At 47.2% G+C, this 19,012-nt stretch overlaps 1 protein-coding gene across 1 annotated transcript; it reads right to left on the bottom strand.

Moving 5' to 3' along the window:
* Nucleotides 1-2,525: 2,525 nt before the first annotated feature.
* Nucleotides 2,526-6,591, bottom strand: LOC120362699 (binder of sperm protein homolog 2-like). Its single transcript, XM_074385680.1, has 5 exons — nt 6,523-6,591; nt 6,369-6,435; nt 4,845-4,877; nt 3,880-4,020; nt 2,526-2,677 (listed from the first exon to the last, which is right to left on the bottom strand). Exons 1-5 carry the CDS (start codon nt 6,589-6,591, stop codon nt 2,526-2,528), a joined length of 462 nt encoding a protein of 153 aa, XP_074241781.1.
* Nucleotides 6,592-19,012: the final 12,421 nt, after the last annotated feature.

The raw sequence follows: 19,012 nt of genomic DNA, 5'->3' as shown, positions 1-19,012 counted from the left end.
CCAAACTCCAGAGAGGTTCAGAGGCTCAGCCAAGCCAGTAAGGTAAGTGGGCAGGAGGAGGTGGGAAATGGGACCTTTTGCACATAGCAAACAACGTGGTGGCCTGGGCCCCTAACAGTGCTGTGATGTTTCTGGAGTCCCCGCCCAAAAAGGTGAATGCAGTCACTTTCCAGAATGACAAAAGCAGTCATTGAGCTAGATGGGAATGAAATGCCTCACAGGATTCAGGGGGAAAGGATGCGAAGTGGGTGAAGCGTAACACCAAAATCTCACAATCACCACTGAAGAACTTACTCATGCAACCAAACACCACCTGTTCCCCAGTAACCTAGGGAAATAAAAACTTAAAAAACTAAAGCCAGATACGGTAGCTCACGCCTGTAATCCCGGCACTCTGGGATGCCAAGGTGGGTGGCTCACCTGAGGACAAGAGTTCAAGACCAGCCTGGCCAACATGGTGAAACCCCATCTCTACTAAAAACACAAAATTAGCTAGGCGTGGTGGTGGTCACCTGTAATCCCAGCTACTTGGGATTACAGGGGTGAGCCACCTCACCAAAGTGTTAGGATTACAGGGGTGAGCCACCTCACCCAGCCAAACATAACTTTGATATGCACCAGGAAACCAATTAATTCATGTGGCTTGCTTTTTTGCAATTTTTGCTTTCTTGTGATGGTCTGGAACTAGATCCTCAATATCTCCGAGGAATGCCTGGGTTCCTGTTTACTTGGCCGGTAGGAAGCTCAGATCCAAACTCACAGACTCAATATACAACCTGGGTAGCCCTACTCCTTGCTGTATTACTGTAAATTTAGTACAGTAAATTTACAGTACTAAATTTACTGAGGCAGGAGAATCACTTGGACCTGGGAGGTGGAGGTTACAGTGAGCTAATTGCACTCCAGCTGGGGTGATAAGAGCAAAACTCCATCTCAAAAAAAAAAAAAAAGGCCAAAAAAACCAAACCAAACTAAACAATCAAATAAAGAAAAATCAATAACAAGAAACTGAAATGCCCCACAGGAATATTTGTCTCTGTGCCGCTGATGTTGGGAATAATGACTCCAAAGATGTTTCTGAATAAATGGCTCTGGGTTCTCACAAGAGCCTCATGCTGTCGGGAAGCCGTGAATACCGACTTCAGCCATCACTGACCCTGGCTTCCGTTTGGAGCTTCATCTCTTAGAGGCTGATGGGCTGAGACAAACAGGTTTGCCATGCCCATTTCCATATCCATAAAAGGCAGTTTTGATGGGGAGAGAGGTAACGAGTGCAATGCTTATAACAGAGCTCACAGTAGGGGCTCATTTAATGGTGCTTATTAGTGAGTGGTCTCCGGATAACGTCTTATTAAGGGGATGGGATTTGACACCTGGGCTTGGGCCTAGCCCAAGACCCCCAAGCTGTTTCATTGCCATATGGGTATGGTGATTCCTTTTTTAAATTTAATTTTAATTTTTATTTTTTGAAAGATGAGCTTTCACCATGATGGCCAGGCTGGTCTTGAACTCCTGACCTCAGGTGATCCACCCACCTCAGACTCCCAAAGTGCTAGGATTACAGGCGTGAGCCACCGCGCCCGGCGTGGTGATTCCTACAGTCCCTTCCTGGGGTCATGGTGAAGGTTAAATGAGACGCTGTGCAGGAATTACTCAGGATGGTGGCCAGAGCTGTTTGTGATCAATCAAACGCTCACTGGATAACACAGGAGCGTGGGGATGTGTGGGTTCTCCCATGCCTCCTGACTGTGCTTTTCTCTTTCTCTCCTGTTTTTCTTTCTTTCTTTCTTTCTTTTTTTTTTTTTTTTGAGGCAGGGTCTCACTCTGTCACCCAGGATGGAGTGCAGTGGTGTGATCGTAACTCACTGCAGCCTCCACCTCCCAGGCTTGAGCGATCCTCTCACCTCAGCCCCCTGAGTAACTGAGAATGCAGATTGTGCACCATCATGCCCGCTCAGCTAATTTTTATTTATTTTATTTATTTATTTAGGGTTGGCGTCTTGCTCTGTTGCCCAGGCTGGAGTGCAGTGGCATGATCTCAGCTCACTGCAACCTCTACCTCCAGGGTTCAAGCGATTCTCCTGCCTCAGCCTCTCGAGTAGCTGGGATTACAGGTACCTGCTACCACACCCAGCTAATTTTTGTATTCTTAGTAGAGATGGGGTTTCCCCATGTTGGCCAGGCTGGTCTGGAACTCCTGACCTCAGGCAATCCTACTGCCTCAGCCTCCCCAAGTGCTGGGATGATAGGTGTGAGCCACCGTGCCCGGCTTGTTCATTTGTTTTTGTATTGCTTGTGGCTGCCTTTGTACTGCAATGGCAGAGTTGGGTATCTGTGACAGAGACCACATGACTTGCTCGGCCTAACATATTTATTATTGGACCCTTCACAGGAAATGTTTGCCAACCCCTGGTCTAAGCCATTACAGTCTAAGTCTAGGCTGCAAGCTGCCCACTCCCTTAATCCAGAGGATTCTCACTTTAAGAGATCTTTTCGATCCCTCATTCCACTGTTCCCTAACCAGCTTACTTCTTTGGAGAACATTGCTTCCATTTCCCATCTTGATCGTAATTCGCTGTCAACGAACACCAACTCCGATTCAAAATATAGCCTTCCTTGGTGCAATTGTGAATGACATTTTTTCTGAAGAGGAAGGGGAAGACACACTTAGGAGGATCTGTGGGGGAAATGGGGACAGAGGGAGGATTATAAACACAGACAGTTTCTTTTCTTTTTTTTTTTTGAGACGGAGTTTCGCTCTTGTTACCCAGGCTGGAGTGCAATGGCGCGATCTCGGCTCACCGCAACCTCCGCCTCCTGGGTTCAGGCAATTCTCCTGCCCCAGCCTCCTGAGTAGCTGGGATTACAGGCACGAGCCACCATGCCCAGCTAATTTTTTTTTGTATTTTTAGTAGAGATGGGGTTTCACCATGTCAACCAGGATGGTCTCGATCTCTCGACCTCGTGATCCACCCGCCTTGGCCTCCCAAAGTGCTGGGATTACAGGCTTGAGCCACCGCGCCCGGCCAGAACACAGACAGTTTCTTAAAAAAATTTTTTTTTGGAGACAGAGTCTTGCTCTGTTGCCAGGCGCCAGGCTGGAATGCAGTGGCGCGACCTCGGCTCACTGCGACCTCCGCCTCCAGGGTTCAAGTGATTCTCCTGTCTCAGCCTCCCAAGTAGCTGCTGGGATTACAGTCATGCGCCACCACGCAGAGCTAAATTTTGGATTTTTAGTAGAGATGGGGTTTCACCATGTTGAGCAGGATGGTCTTGATCTCTTGACCTTGTGATCTGACCACCTCAGCCTCCGAAACTGCTGGTATTACAGGTGTGAGCCACTGCACCTGGTCTGAGAGTTTTATGTGTAATCATTGCTGAACTAATGGCACACCATGTTGCTTTTTATTTATTTATTTATTTTGAGACCAAGTCTCACTCTGTCACCCAGGTTGGAGTGCAGTGGCACGATCTTGGCTCAGTGCAACCTCAACCTCTTGGGTTCAAGAGATTCTCCTACCTCAGCCTCCTGAGTAGCTGGGTTTACAGGCACCCACCGCCACACCCGGCTAATTTTTGTAATTTTAATTAGAGATGGGGTTTCACCATGTTGGCCAGGCTGGTCTCGAACTCCTGACCTCAGGTGATCCACCCACCTCGGTTTCCCAAAGTGCTGGGAATTACAGGTGTGAGCCACCGCACCTGGCCAAACCATGCTTTTTTTTTTTTGACAAGACTTAGCTGTTTTCAAAAGAATTAAAATTTTGTAGAAGAGCCAGGATTTGAACTCAGGTCTGTCTGACACCAGAAACCATGTAGCCACCTGCTATTAACTGCTGAGTCCTGGGCATCTAGGACAGCCCAACCCGGGATACTCACCCAGCCTCGTGCAGTAGCGCCACCTGCCTTGGAATTCCTTGTCAAAGGAACACCAGTGAAAGTCACTGTGGATGGAGATACAACTGTAGTGGGTGACACCTTGATAGGTGAAGGGGAAGACACAGGGCTCACTGGAGATCACTGGAAAAGAAAGGACACGCCGATTGAAGGGCCAGCTTACAAAACAGATTTCCTTTCTTTCTTTCTTTCTTTCTTTCTTTCTTTCTTTCTTTTTTTTTTTTTTTTTTTGAGACGGAGTTTCGCTCTTGTTACCCAGGCTGGAGTGCAATGGCGCGATCTCGGCTCACCGCAACCTCCGCCTCCTGGGCTCAGGCAATTCTCCTGCCTCAGCCTCCTGAGTAGCTGGGATTACAGGCACGTGCCACCATGCCCAGCTAATTTTTTGTATCTTTAGTAGAGACGGGGTTTCACCATGTTGACCAGGATGGTCTCGATCTCTCGACCTCGTGATCCACCCGCCTCAGCCTCCCAAAGTGCTGGGATTACAGGCTTGAGCCACCGCGCCTGGCTCTTTCTTTTTTTTTTGAGACAGAGTCTTGCTCTGTTGCCCAGGCTGGAATGCAGTGGCACAATCTCGGCTCACTGCAACCTCCGTCTCCTGGGTTCAAGTGATTCTCCTGCCTCGGCCTCCCGAGTAGCTGGGACTACAGGTGCACGCCACCATGCCCAGCTAATTTTCGTATTTTTAGTAGAGACGGGGGTTTCACCATGTTGACCAGGGTGGTCTCGATCTCTTGACCTCGTGATCCTCCCACCTTGGCCTTGTAAAGTGCTGGGATGACAGGCGTGAGTCCCCATACCTGGCAACCAAGAGCCTTTCATGCCACAAGAATTGGAGAAGAAAGTGACGGGAAGAAAGTGCAGGGGACTTCAGGAATATAATGTTGCTTAAGGGGTGGGGCTAGCACGTGAGATGCTAAAAAATTAAAAGATGGTCTCCTTACCTTGAGCCGGAGGGTGCAAATGTGCAATCAGTTCTGAAAGAGAAAAAAAGGGGTAACATTTAGATCACCTTCTAAGTTACTCTGTTCCCAGAGTAAGTGCTGTGAAAAGTATCTCAACATTCACACAGCCAACCGTTCTGTTGTCAAACACCTGCGCCATCGTATCTTGTAAACACCTACAATATCATACCCATGGACACTTCCCACTGGGAGATTGTGCATCTACCCATGAAAGCCCATTTATTCCTTTTCTTTTTGAGAAGGAGTCTCACTCTGTTGTCCAGGATGGAGTGCAATGGCATGATCTCGGCTCACTGCAACCTCCGCCTCCTGGGTTTCAGTGATTCTTGTGCCTCAGCCTTCCCAGTAGCTGGGATTATGGGTACCCACCACCACACCCCATTAATATTTGTATTTTTAGTAAAGATGGGGTTTCACCATGTTGGCCAGACTGGTCTTAAACTCCTGACCTCAAGTGATCCTCTTGCTTTGGCCTCCCAAAGTACTGGGATTACAGGCACGAGCCACCCCACCCAGCCTGAAAGCGCATTGATTCAGGCAAGGAACTCTGCACATTCCAAAGCCTTTCTTTTCATTTTTAAACCATTTGTCTGACCTCAGTCACACTCTTATCTTCCCTGCTGGTTACTGACGTAACCTTGTGAAATCTAGACAGATTTTTTGAATATCCAAGCAAGCATTTACTCCTTTTTTAAAAAAAGCACAAAAGATAGTTTAGTCTATGTACTGTTTATTTTGTAACTTACTCTCTTAACAGACCTTGAAGAACTTCCCAAAGCCATACATGTCATAAGCTCTGCCTTCCTTCTTTCCTTCTTTCCCCCGCTTCTTTCCTCTCTGTCTCTCTCTCTCTTCTTTCTCTTCTTTCTTTCCTTCTCTCCTGTCATTTTCCTTCCTTCCTTCCTTCCTTCCTTCCTTCCTTCCTTCCTTCCTTCCATCCTTCCTTCCTTCCTTCTCTCTCACTCTGTCGCCCAGGCTGGAGTGCAACGGTGCAATCTGGGCCCACTGCAACCTCTGCCTGCCAGGTTCAAGCGATTCTCCTGCCTCAGCCTCCTGAGTTGTTGAGATGACAGGCGTGCACCACCATGCCTGGCTAATTTTTGTATTTTTAGTAGAGACAGGGTTGCACTATGTTGGCCAGGCTGGTCTCGAACTCCTGACCTCAGGTGATCCACCCACCTCAGCCTCCCAAAGTGATGGGATTACAGGTGTGAGTCACCGCGCCTGGCCCAGCCCTTTCCTTCTTAAAGATTATTATTACTGTTACATAGATGGGACAGCTGAGGCTTAGAGACAGGCACAATCGCCCACGATCTCCCAACCAACACGAGGAAGAACAAGGGTGGAACAGGGACTCCCCATGTCCTGTATTCTGTACCGAACACTGTGCTCTGTTCAAAAGAGATCATGGGCAATGAACAGCATCTGTTTCCTGCCTGTCTCAACCCCTGCTCTGTCCCCTGTCCCCTCCTCCTCCCATTGCTCCCCCTGCTGCCGCCTCACCTGCGTTCAGCCCACACATGCAGCCAGCCAGCGACACCCATCCCACCAGGTTCCGCATCACCTCCAACTGCGGCGGGCACCGGGCACCTTAGCCAGCATCGCCTCTGACTTTATACCCTCCTGTTTCTGCCCCTCCTACTCTGGCTGCTCTCACAAATGTACTTGACAGCATCTCCTCCCCGCCCTCAATCTCCAGGTGCTCAGAAAAATTAGGAGCGTTCATCTTAGAATGCCATTTTTTTTTTTTTTTTTTTTTTGAGACAGAGTCTCGCTCTGTCCCCCAGGCTGGAGTGCCGTGGCATGATCTCGGCTCACAGCAGCCTCTGTTTCCAGGGTTCAAGTGATTCTCCTGCCTCAGCCTCCTGAGTAGCTGGAACTACACACCCGGCTAATTTTTGTATTTTTAGTAGAGAGAGGGTTTTGCCATGCTGGCCAAGCTGATCCTGAACTCCTGACCTCAAGTGATCTGCTCACCTTGGCCTCCCAAACTGTTGGGATTATAGGCATGAGCCACCGTGCCCAGCCCCTGGCTGATTTAATTTAATTTAATTTTTTTTTTTTTTTTTTTTTTTGAGATGGAGTTTCGCTCTTGTTACCCAGGCTGGAGTGCAATGGTGCGATCTTGGCTCACCGCAACCTCCGCCTCCTGGGTTCAGGCAATTCTCCTGCCTCAGCCTCCTGAGTAGCTGGGATTACAGGCACGCGCCACCACGCCCAGCTAATTTTTTGTATTTTTAGTAGAGACGGGGTTTCACCATGTTGACCAGGATGGTCTCGATCTCTCGACCTCGTGATCCACTTGCCTCGGCCTCCCAAAGTGCTGGGATTACAGGCTTGAGCCACCGCGCCCAGCTAATTTAATTTTTTTTTAAGTAGACTCAAGATCCACTATGTTGCCCAGGATGGTCTTGAACTCCTGGCCTCAAACAATCCTCCTGTCTCATCCACTCAAAATGTTGGGATTACAGGCATGAGGCACTGCATCTGGCTGATAATGCATCTTTGACTTTGATTGATTCTTTTCTTTCTCTTTCTTTCTTTTTCTTTCTTTCTCTTTCCCTCCCTCCCTCCCTCCCTCCCTCCCTCCCTCCTTCCCTTCTTTCTTTCTTTCTTCTCTCTCTCTCTCTCTTTTAATGCTCTTAATTCTAGTTGTAACTTCTCTTGAAGACCATGGGCAGTGACATTCCTGAATATCCATGAGCTCATAGAGGCTGTGGTAAATTCCCACACAGAGCTGGCAAGGAACATTCTAGAGATTCACCCCCCACTGCACATGAAAGGCATGTTCAGGACACTGAGCCGTAGCCAGAACACCATACCCTCTGGAAGGGCTGACATGAACACCACAGAGAACTCATTATTCTTTTCCTGCTCGATGGAATCCTCACTATACCTCAAGGCACTGGGCAAACTGTGATCAAATAGTTTTCAGAATCAAAGTTGGTATCTAGCCAACAGTACTGGCTCGGGGGAGGCGGGGATGAAAGAAAAATTTTACCTGAAGTCATGAAGTGTTAGGGTTGTACTTGGATTTTAGAGCACCCCTAGGATTACTGCTCATCACAGGCACATGGACATTCCCGATGATTCTAAGAGAGGGGACATCATTCCGGGATTCAGTTGTTATCTTCCGCAAAAGTGAAGAGGGATGGCATTGGGTTTAGATTCAGAACGTCTACCTGCAATGCCAGCTTTAGGACTGGTGGAAAATAGAGGCGCATTCACATCAGATAGACTCATGTTCAAATCCAGGATTTTCCACTTATTAGCTGGGGACGTTAGCTAAAGGACTTGACCTCTGTCTGCGACACGGTGCAATGCCAGTAGGAGGCATTCAACCTTCACCAGTATTTGTTTTTTTTGTTTTGTTTTGTTTTGTTCTCTTGAGACAGAGTTTCGCTGTTATTGCCCAGGCTGGAGTGCTATGGCACAATGTCGGCTCACTGCAACGTCCGCCTCGTGGGTTCAAGAGATTCTCCTGCCTCAGCCTCCTGATTAGCTGGGTTTACAGGCATGCACCACTATGTCCAGCTAATTTTGTGTTTTTAGTAGAGATGGGGTTTCACTATGTTGGTTAGGCAGGTCTTGAACTCTCGACGTCAGGTGATCTACCCACCTCAGCCTCCCGAAGTGCTGGGATGACAGGCGTGAGCCACCACATCCAGCCGGTTGCTTTTAGAGTTGAATAATTGTGGTGAAGACACATGGATCTTCCGGAAACCCTGTGTATTCACCTGGAAGGGCTGCCAGACAATGCCATAGACTGTGGGGTGTTTTCTCACAGTTCTGAAGGCTGGAAGTCCATGGTCAGGGTGCTGGCAAACTCAGTTTCGGACAAGGACTCTTCCTGGCTTCTGCCTTTTCACTGTGTTCCCATTAGGCATTCTCTCTGTGTGCATGCAGAGAGAGGGGCAAGGGAGTGAATAGAGAGATCTAGTGTGTCTGTGTGTTCTTATAGCCAGCCTTTTCAATGATGGGCTCATAGAGGTACAAATGGGTGAAAGTGGAGCCTGAAATCACAGCAAACACCGAAATGAGAAACTGCACACATTCTTGACAACACGTCCTCAAGACAGACAAAAACCACACAAACCTCACACCTTCAGCATACCTAAAGAAATCGAAGAACCTTAGAAAATTCTTTGAAAAAATGTATTTTATTTATGTATTTATTCGGGGAGAGACGGGGTCTCCTTACGTTGCTCAGGCTGCTCTCAAACTCCTGGCCTCAAATGATCCTCCCATCTTGGCCTCCCAGAGGGTTGGGATCACGGGTGTGAGCCACCACGCCCAGTCACATTAGAACCTTCTTTCAAGAGGAAGAGTCAATACCCGTTTCCAGCAGAGCGATTTCCCAAAGGGGAGAAAAGCCACGTGAAGGAGAGAAAGGAGGATCAAAAGTTCTAAGATGGGGCCATAATCACCCCGCAGAGGACACATAACACTCTAAGTGAGAAAAAGCTAAAAGACAATCCTGGTGAATCAGAGAACCAAGGTCACAAAGCCAATTTAGACGCGTTGAACTGGAGGGTGGTGCCTGGGAATGCTTTGAGGCCAGGAGACGGAACTCGGCTCCAGGGGCAGGGCTGGCACCCGGGACCAAATTGAGGACGGAAGCACCTCCCCGTAAGACACGCCCACCAGCGTGCCCTGTCAGTTCGCCATTGCCATGGCGACCCCTGGATGCGCGGCCTCATTCTAGAAATTTCTGCATAAACGACCCCTTAATTTGCATACAGTCTCAAAAGTGAGTATCAATATGACAGCAGTGCTGCCCCTGAGCCGCTCCTCTGGGCACACTGCCGATGGGGCAGCCCTGCTCTGCAAGGCGCCATCTTTCTGCTGCGGCTGCACACGGAGGCTTCAGTAAACCTTGCTGCCGAGGCCAGGCACGGCGGCTCACGCCCATAATCCCAGCGCTTTGGGAGGCCGAGCTGGGCGGATCGTGGGGTCAGGAGTTCAAGACCAGCCTGACCAACACGGTGAAACCCCGTCTCTACTAAAAATACAAAAATTAGCTGGGTGTGGTGGTGCGCGCCTGTAGTCCCAGCTACTCAGAGGCTGGGGCAGGAGAATGGCTTGAACCCGTGAGACGGAGGTTGCAGGGAGCTGAGATCGCGTCACTGCACTGCAGCCCGGAGGATACAGTGAGAGACTCCGTCTCAAAAGAAAGAAAAAAAAAGTTGCCGTCGAACACCACCATTGATTCTTTTCTTTCTTTTTCTTCTTCTTTGCTTTTTTTCTTTGAGGCAGGGTCTCACTCTATCGCCCAGGCGATAGTGTGACACCATCTTGGAGTGCAGTGATGCAGTCTCGGCTCCCTGCGACCTCCGCCTTCCCGGTTCAAGCAATTCTCCTGCCTCAGCCTCCCAAGTAGCTGGGATTATGGGCACCCGCCACCCCACCCACTTAATTTTCATATATTTAGTAGAGGTGGGGTTTCACTATGTTGGCCAGGTTGGTCTGGAACTCGTGATCTCAAGTGATCCATCCGCCTCAGCCTCCCAAAGTGCTGGGATTATAGGCGTGAGCCACTGAGCTGGCCTCTTGAATAATTTTCTAGGAGAAGCCAAGAACTATCCTCGGCTAAGCCTCAATTTTGGGGCTCTCCAGTGCCTCCTCAGCATCACATCTAGAGGAGAGGGTGAAAGAGCAGGGAGAGCTGTCCCTTTGGGCTGCCTTGAAATAAAGGTTGAGCCATGGGTTTATGTATTGTCATTCATTCTCATTCTTTCTTCCTCTCTTTCACTCTCTCCCTTGCCCCTTAAATTAGCTTTTCTAAACCCTGCCTGGATGAGGATGAGAAAAAGAAGGAGGGGACACTTTAGGATGCTGCAAAACAAAATAGAGTAAGAGGAAGGAAGGAAGAAAGGAGGGAGGGAAGGAAGGAAGGAAGGGGGAAGGGAAGGAAGGAAGGAAGGAGGGAGGGAGGGAGGGAGGGAGGGAAGGAAGGAAGGAAGGGGAAGGGAAGGAAGGAAGGAAGGAGGGAGGGAGGGAGGGAAGGAAGGAAGGAAGGGGAAGGGAAGGAAGGAAGGAAAGGAAAGGAAGGAAGGAAAGGAAAGGAAGGGAGGGAGGGAGGGAGGGAGGGAGGGAGGGAGGGAGGGAGGGAGGGAGGAAGGAAGGAAGGAAGGAAGGAAGGAAGGAAGGAAGGAAGGAAGGAAGGAAGGAAGGAAGGAAGGAAGGAAGGAAGGAAGGAAGGAAGGAAGGAAGGAAGGAAGGAAAGGAAGGAAGGAAAGAGAAAAATCTGGCCACTGCCTGTCCCTCCTTGCCAACAAAAAGCCATGCGTTAAAAAATGCATGCCTTTCACTACATAGACAGCAGAGGGCGCGCTTGAGTTATGAATCGCGGAAGACAAACCATCAGCCTCTAGACATTGAACCAATGTAATTATTAGACTTCAGAAGTAAATTTAAAAAGTCCCGAGAGCCTCAAAACAAAATAAAAAGAAGCATACTTTAAAGGAACAAGATAATCAGGCTGGCCTCAAACTCCTCAAAAACAAGCCAATGATAATGCAGCAGTTTGAATAAACTGTAAGCAAATACTGATCTAGCCATTATACAAGCATCAAAAATCAGGCTTTACCCCATAAATACGTATAATTTTAAGTTGACAACTAAAAAAATAAAGGCTAGGCAGAAGCATACTAGATCAATAAAAACGTAGAGAGCGGGGCTTGCAATCTTGGCATCAAAGTTGAATTCAAGCCAAAAAGCATTAAGCGTGACAAAGATGGTCGCTTTTCAGTGTCAGAAGTCGCTGTTCACAGTGAGGGTATGAGCTATATGCATCTCTGCCTCGAATTACAGAGTGATCATTTTTGTAAAGCAAAAACTAACAGAGGATGCAAAGAGACACAGAAACATTCCGGCAGTAGGAGATTTTAGCACAACACTCTCAGTATAAGATGTATCAAATTGGGCCCCAAATAGGTAAGAATTAGGATACCTAATGGGCATAAAATAGGATTTATGGATCTAGGCTGGATGTGGTGGCCCACCCCTGTAATCCCAACCCTTTGGGAGGCCAAGGGGGGTGGATCACCTGAGGCCAGGAGTTACAAAATACAAAAATTAGCCGGACGGTGTGATGGCGGGCACCTGTAATCCCAGTTACTCGGGAGGCTGAGGCAGGAGAATCACTTGAACCCAGGAAGTGGAGGTTGCAGTGAGCCGAGATCTTGCCACTGCACTCCAGCCTGGGTGAGAGAGCAAGACTTTGTCTTAAAAAAAAAAAAAAAAAAAAAAGAATAGCCGAAACAACCTTGAAAAATAAGAACAAAGTTGGAGGCTTCACATTTCCTAATTTCAAAACTTACTACAAAGTCACAGTAATTAAAGCAGTGCAGTGCTGGCTACATAGATCAATGGAATAGAATACACTGAAATTTTCTAAAGGATCATTTTTTCATTTCCAACTTTTATACGGTTTAACATTCGTAAGCAAGTTTGTGTTCTTTGAATCATTGAGAGCTTTTGAGCATGTAGCAATATCCTGCACAATTTTTGCCTGACTGTGTTAAAGATGGGTAAGTATTAAATGTCTCATGCGGCCGGGCGCAGTGACTCACGCCTGTAATCCCAGCACTTTAGGATGCCAAGGCAGGCGGATCACTTGTGGTCAGGAGTTTGAGACCAGGCTGGCCAACATGGTGAAACCCCATCTCTACTAGAAATACAAAAATGAGCTGGGCATGGTGGTGGGCACCTGTAATCCCAGCTACTCAGGAGGCTGAGGCAGGAGAATTACTTGAATGCAGGAGGTGGAGGTTGCAAGACTCCGTCTCAAAAAAACACCTCTCATGGAGGAAGTAAGTCAGTTTTGTAGAATGACCCCACTGCAAGATGCCCTTCCAGTGCCAGGAAGTGGATTATATTCCAGGAGCCATGAGGGAGAGTTTACAGAAGTCCATTCTCACCTTCATCCTAACTGTAGCACAGTGGAAACTGATTACATGGCTGCCTGGCTACACTGTATTTATCAGCTGCTCCTGCATTTGGACGGGGGCATGTAACTACACGCTCTAAGTAGGTGCTTACCTAAGACCAGAGTCTCCCGGAATAAAATCAATGTAGAAGAGGAGGTACAAAAGGAGTCGGTTGACTTGGTTGACATAAAAATAAATCATGGTCATTGTTTAAGCCTCAGCATTTTTTTTTTTTTTGTACTGGCTCATTAGAAAAATGAATAGAGTTTGACAACAGTCTTTCAAGTCTGTTGGTGCCGCCAAGCTCCGCAGTGCCCAAGGAACGTAATATTTCTTTACACACGTCATTCTTGTAGGAGGGTAACTACAGTGACATCCTGTGTGACTTCCCTGTCGTCATAGCTGGGCCCATGGCTCTGGGAACCCATGTGAGTCATACACCTTTCTGAAAATAATTTTTTCAGACTGTATTACTCCTGGGCCCCGTGGAAATATCCGCAGAAAGTATTTGTTATTACACTGAGCTAAGACAGAGAAGTGAACTTATATCAGGACTCTATCTCATGTTCCTATAATTTTCCATTTGAATCACTGGATATCAGTGGCATTCTTAGTCCTTGAAAACTAATCTTTGCTCAAAACCAGTATTCCGTAGGCTCTGGAAAGTTTATGTATTTTCCTTTGTATTTCCTGCCTCCCTCCCTCTCTGCCTCCCTCCCTTCTTTCCTTTCTTTTTTTCTCTTTCTTTTTGAGGCAGAGTTAGGCTCTAGTCACCCAGGCTGGAATGCAATGGCGTGGTCTCGGCTCACCACAACCTCTGCCTCCCAGGCCCTAGCTAGTCTCCTGCCTCAGCCTCCTAAATAGTTGGAATTACAGGCACACGCCACCACACCTGGCTAATCTTGTATTTTTAGTAGAGACAGGGTTTCACCATGTTGGCCAGGCTGGTCTCGAACTGCTGACCTGACCTCAGGTTATCCACCCACCTCTGCTCCCGAAGTGCTGAGATTACAGATGTGAGCAATCACGCCCGCCTTTCCTTTGTATTTTCTAACTGTGTGCACTATGGCCTTATAGCAGTGTCTGACTTCCTGGTTTCCCAGCCTTACCTTCACTCAGGGGCATTTAGTTGGAGAACTGACTCGTGCTTGGAACCAGGAGAAAAGCCATGATTCTAGATGGATGAGTTCAGTCTGGCCGTTATACTGTGGCACTTCTGTGCAATGTTGTTGTTGTTGTTGTTGTTGTTTTGAGATGGCATCTCACTCTGTCGCCCAGGCTGGAGTGCAATGGCATGGTCTCGGTTCTCTGCAAACTCCGCCTTCCGGGTTCAAGCCATTCTCCTGCCTCAGCCTCCTGCGTAGCTCCTTACGGGCACGTATCACCACACCCAGCTAATTTTTGTATTTTTAGTAGAGATGGGATTTCACTATGTTGGCCAGGCTGGTCTCGAACTCCTGACCTCAGGTGATCCACCCACCTCGGCCTCCCAAATTGCTGGGATTACAGGCATGAGCCACTGCACCCAGTGCAAGGAATGTCTTTAGTGAGCCGCCCGTTGAATTCATTTCTGAAAAACCTGTGATAAATTTATCACCACTAGATGTCTCTCTTGCATCAGCCATTCCCTAGGACCTGATGCGTGACTATACCCTGTCGCCTGGTGGCAATAAACCAGCATCACTCTGCCTCTTCCGGATTAATTGCCACCACCTGGGCTCAATCACAGCCAGCTCTGCCTGTCTCCACTGAAACATTTAAACCCACGTCAAAAGCATTACTTTCTGCTGGCATTCCTAGACCGGAAAAACAAGTCAGCCTTATTCTTTACAAAAGGTTTCCTATTCTTTGTTAAAGATTAAGAGGAGATTTCTGGGTTCACAAAGACAACGTTTCCATTTTTTTTAAAACCGTAATCTATAGAAAGAACACACTTTAAAATATGAGCTGACATCTATCGATTATCTATGTCTTTCTATTTAGGCATCTGCATCTATCTATATAAACTCTGAAACCTTTTTAGAAGTAACCCAGGCCATACACGTGAAACACTCTGTGTTTTTCCATCCATGGCTGTGGCATTTTTAATTAACGATGCTGGGTGTGTGTTGATAAATTGAAGATTATGACTCACGTGGATAGGTTTAAGAGTAGAGGTTTTGTGTGTGTGTCTGTGTGTGTCTGTATGTGTGTCTGTGTGTATCTGTGTCTGTGTGTGTATGTGTCTGTGTCTGTCTGTGTCTGTGTGTATATGTGTCTGTGTCTGTCTGTGTCTGTGTGTGTATGTGTCTGTATGTGTGTGTGTGTATCTCTGTGTGTTTGTGTTTGTGTGGTCATGGGGCTTCTGGACATGCCATCCCCTGGGCTGGACATCTATTCCTTCACCTCTGCACCTGCCTAACTGTCATTAGACTATCAGGACCCAGCCTGGATGATGTCCCTTCCTAGAAGTGATCCCTGATCCTGGAGGTCCCATTCTCTGGATCCCCCTTACCCGTAGAATCTCTGTTTAGTTAGTTAATCAATCAATTAATTAATTAATTTTTGATATGGAGTCTATCACCCAGGCTGGATTGCAGTGGCATGACCTCAGCTCACTGCCACCTCCACCTCCCGGGTTCAAGCGATTCTCCTCCCTCAGCCTCCTGAATAGCTGGGATTACAGGTGCCCCTGCCACCATGCCCAGTTAATTTTTGTATTTTTAGCAGAGATGGGGTTTCGCTATGTTGGCCAGGCTGGTCTTGAATTCCTGACCTTCAGATCTGCCCCCCAGGCCTCCTAAAGTGCTGGGATTACAGGCATGAGCCACTGTGCCGGCCTTATTACCCCAGTTTTTAGCATAGCATTTATTTATACTAAATAGTTCCTTTCTTATTCATTGAGAACACCCTAAGAACACTCATCTTGTTTTACTATGCAAGGAGATTTATCATAATATTAATATCTGTTACCATTTTGTCTTGTCCATTATTAAAGCCTTGGAAATATAATTTGAACAAAAAGGTTCTGGAATACTGAAAAGTCTTTAGAAATGGTTGTTCTGTCCTATGTTAACAGTCTTTGAAGAAAAAGTTATCATTCTGTTTTTCCTACTTGTTCATCTGCTTCGCTGGTTGTAATTCACATCTCTGCATTCCTAAACAAGATAAATACCTGGGGTTTGCTCCACTAAATCAAAAGATAGGCTGGACACGGTGGCTTACGCCTGTAATCTAGGCACTTTGGGAGGCTGAGGTGGGCAGATCATGAGGTCAGGAGTTTGAGACCAGCCTGACCAACACGGTGAAACCCTGTCTCTACTGAAAAAAAAAATACAAAAATTAGCTGATCATGGTGGTGCCCACCTGTAATCCCAGCTACTCAGGAGACTGAGGCAGGAGAATCACTTAAATCCGGGAGGCGAAGGTTGCAGTGAGCCGAGATCGCACCACTGCACTCCAGTCTGGGTGACAGAGTGAGACTCTGTCTCAATTTAAAAAAAAAAGGGGGGGGGTGCCGGGCGCAGTGGCTCACGCCTGTAATCCCAGCACTCTGGGAGGCTGAGGCAGGTGGATCACGAGGTCAAGAGATCGAGACCATCCTGGTCAACATGGTGAAACCCCGTCTCTACTAAATACACAAAAAATTAGCTGGGCATGGTGGCACACGCCTGTAATCCCAGCTACTCAGGAGGCTGAGGCAGGAGAATTGCCTGAACCCAGGAGGCGGAGGTTGCGGTGAGCCGAGGTCGCGCCATTGCACTCCAGCCTGGGTAACAAGAGTGAAACTCCATCTCAAAAAAAAAAAAAAAAAAAAAAAAAAGGAAAATCATTGGCACTTTCCTCTTCTTCAACATGTGTAAATAGTGAGTGGAATCTAAAATCTGCTAGATTTCACAATTTAACAAGGGGGTGGTGTTAAAAGTCTTAATCTCATTTAGGTTGACAGACTGAATACTTGATTCCAGTTGTCCCATGCTAACCTTGATATATATGTACATATATTTGAAAACTTTTATTTTAGGTTCAGGCTACCTGTGCACATTTATTGGGTTTATTATATAGGTAAATTGGGTGTCATAGGGCTTCGGTGCACAGGTTATTTCATCACCCATGTAATAAACGTAGGGCTTTACAGGTAATTTTTTGATCCTCTCCCTTCTCCCTCTCTCCACCATCAAGTGGGCCCTGGTGTCTGTTTTCTCTGTCTCCATGTGTTCGTTCTCCATGTTCGGCTCCCACTTATAAGTGAAAGCATGCAGCATTTGGTTTTCTGTTCCTGCGTTAGTTTGCCTATAACCTTGATAACCTTGATATACTTACTTGAATCAAATCTCTTACTGTATTCTTTTCTTTTCTTTTTGACACGGAGTCTCGCTCTGTCTCCCAGGCTGGAGTGCAATGGTTTGATCTCAGCTCCCTGCAACCTCCACCTCCTGGGTTCAAGCAATTCTCCTGCCTCAGCCTCCTGAGTAGCTGGGGTTACAGGTGTGCACCACCACACCCTGCTAATTTTTTGTATTTTTAGCAGAGATGGGGTTTCACCATGTTGGCCAGGTTGGTCTCAAACTCGTGACCTCGTGATCTGCCTGCCTCGGCCTCCCAAAGTGCTGGGATTACAGGCGTGAGCCACTGTGCCTGGCCTACTGTAATCTTTAGGCTAGTTATGTAGAACTGGATTTTAAATAGAAATTGAAAATAGAAAGTTCCTCACCATGGTTACCTCCGATGTGCAGAATTAGAATATTGAAGCTGAGATGGAGAGTGTTTATTTTAATATATTGAAATAGCAGAATATTTCTTTTTTTTTTTTTTGAGACAGAGTTTCGCTCTTGTTACCCAGGCTGGAGTGCAATGGCGTGATCTCAGCTCACCGCAACCTCCGCCCCCTGGGTTCAGGCAATTCTCCTGCCTCAGCCTCCTGAGTAGCTGGGATTACAGGCATGTGCCACCATGCCCAGCTAATTTTTTGTATTTTTAGTAGAGACGGGGTTTCACCATGTTGACCAGGATGGTCTCGATCTCTTGACCTCGTGATCCACCCACCTCGGCCTCCCAAAGTGCTGGGATTACAGGCTTGAGCCACTGCGCCCGGCCAGAATATTTCTTTTTAATTAAAGTTTTAAAAAATTTAAAAATTTCCCAGTTTTACTTTTACTTCCTTCCTATATATGCATGTGTGTGTGTATGTGTATGTACACACATCCCCCCCCGATATATAATAGACATATCCAGATTTGGTAAATAAGTCTTTGTATAATGTAGGCAGTAACATACCAGATCAGTAGTTTTTACATGATTCTGTGTTTTTCTTAAAAATTTTGGAGTGGGCCAGGCGCGGTGGCTCACGCCTGTAATCCCAGCACTTTGGGAGGCCGAGGCGGGTGGATCATGAGGTCAAGAGATCGAGACCATTCTGGCCAACATGGGGAAACCCCGTCTCTACTAAAAATACAGAAAATTAGCTGGGCATGGTGGCACGTGCCTGTAATCCCAGCTACTCAGGAGGCTGAGGCAGGAGAATTGCTTGAACCCAGGAGGCGGAGGTTGCGGTGAGCCGAGATCGCGCCATTGCACTCCAGCCTGGGCAACAAGAGCGAAACTCCGTCTCAAAAAAAAAAAAAAAAAAAAAATTTTTTTTTTTTGGAGTATTTTACTCATTTCCAGGGAGCAGTCTCCTGTCATTTTATTGGTGCCATCTCATCCCTCACCAGCACACTCAATTCATTTTAGGCCAACTCATCCATCTCTGTGGTCCTTCCTCCTCCACGGGAATCCACATGTGCGCGCGCGCACACACACACACACTTTTCATTCATAACCTTGCCTGTCATCTGTTTCACAACCACAATAAAAAGTCAAGCACCATTTCATTCTGCAGATATTTTGCGGTGAAGAGAAAGGGGAAGCTGGCTGAGACTCTGGTTCAACATTGGGGAGTTGCTGGTTGCTACAAGAGGTGATTGTTGACAGGACCCTTCAATTCAGCCAAAAAAGAAAGACCACGTTTGCCTGGAGACTCTTTATTGGATATTACAAGAGAAATAAGTGAGCCAAGTGCATGCAGGAAGGCGCCATCTTGTTAGTGTGCCCGCCACTGCTCTGACGCAGCAGGAAGTCAGTATCAGTTGGGACTTCCGGTGTTTTGGGCCTGTATTTCCTTCTCCTTTTCTTCACCGCCATCTTTACTTTGCTGTTTATTCACTTCAGGCTCCTTGTTTATCCTCATGATTCTTT

Source organism: Saimiri boliviensis, chromosome 14 (assembly GCF_048565385.1).
Source record: "Saimiri boliviensis isolate mSaiBol1 chromosome 14, mSaiBol1.pri, whole genome shotgun sequence".
NCBI lineage: Eukaryota > Metazoa > Chordata > Mammalia > Primates > Cebidae > Saimiri > Saimiri boliviensis.
Note: the sequence above shows the minus strand (reverse complement) of the source record. Positions and strands in the feature narration are given on the sequence as shown.

Coding starts and splice junctions, on each gene's coding strand:
- LOC120362699 (XM_074385680.1), bottom strand. CDS start 6,591: ATGAACGCTCCTAATTTTTCTGAGCACCTGGAGATTGAGGGCGGGGAG. Junction 6,436..6,522: donor AGATGCTGTCAAGTACATTT/GTGAGAGCAGCC, acceptor TGCCCGCCGCAG/TTGGAGGTGATGCGGAACCT. Junction 2,678..3,879: donor GCGCTACTGCACGAGGCTGG/GTGAGTATCCCG, acceptor TTTCCCCCACAG/ATCCTCCTAAGTGTGTCTTC.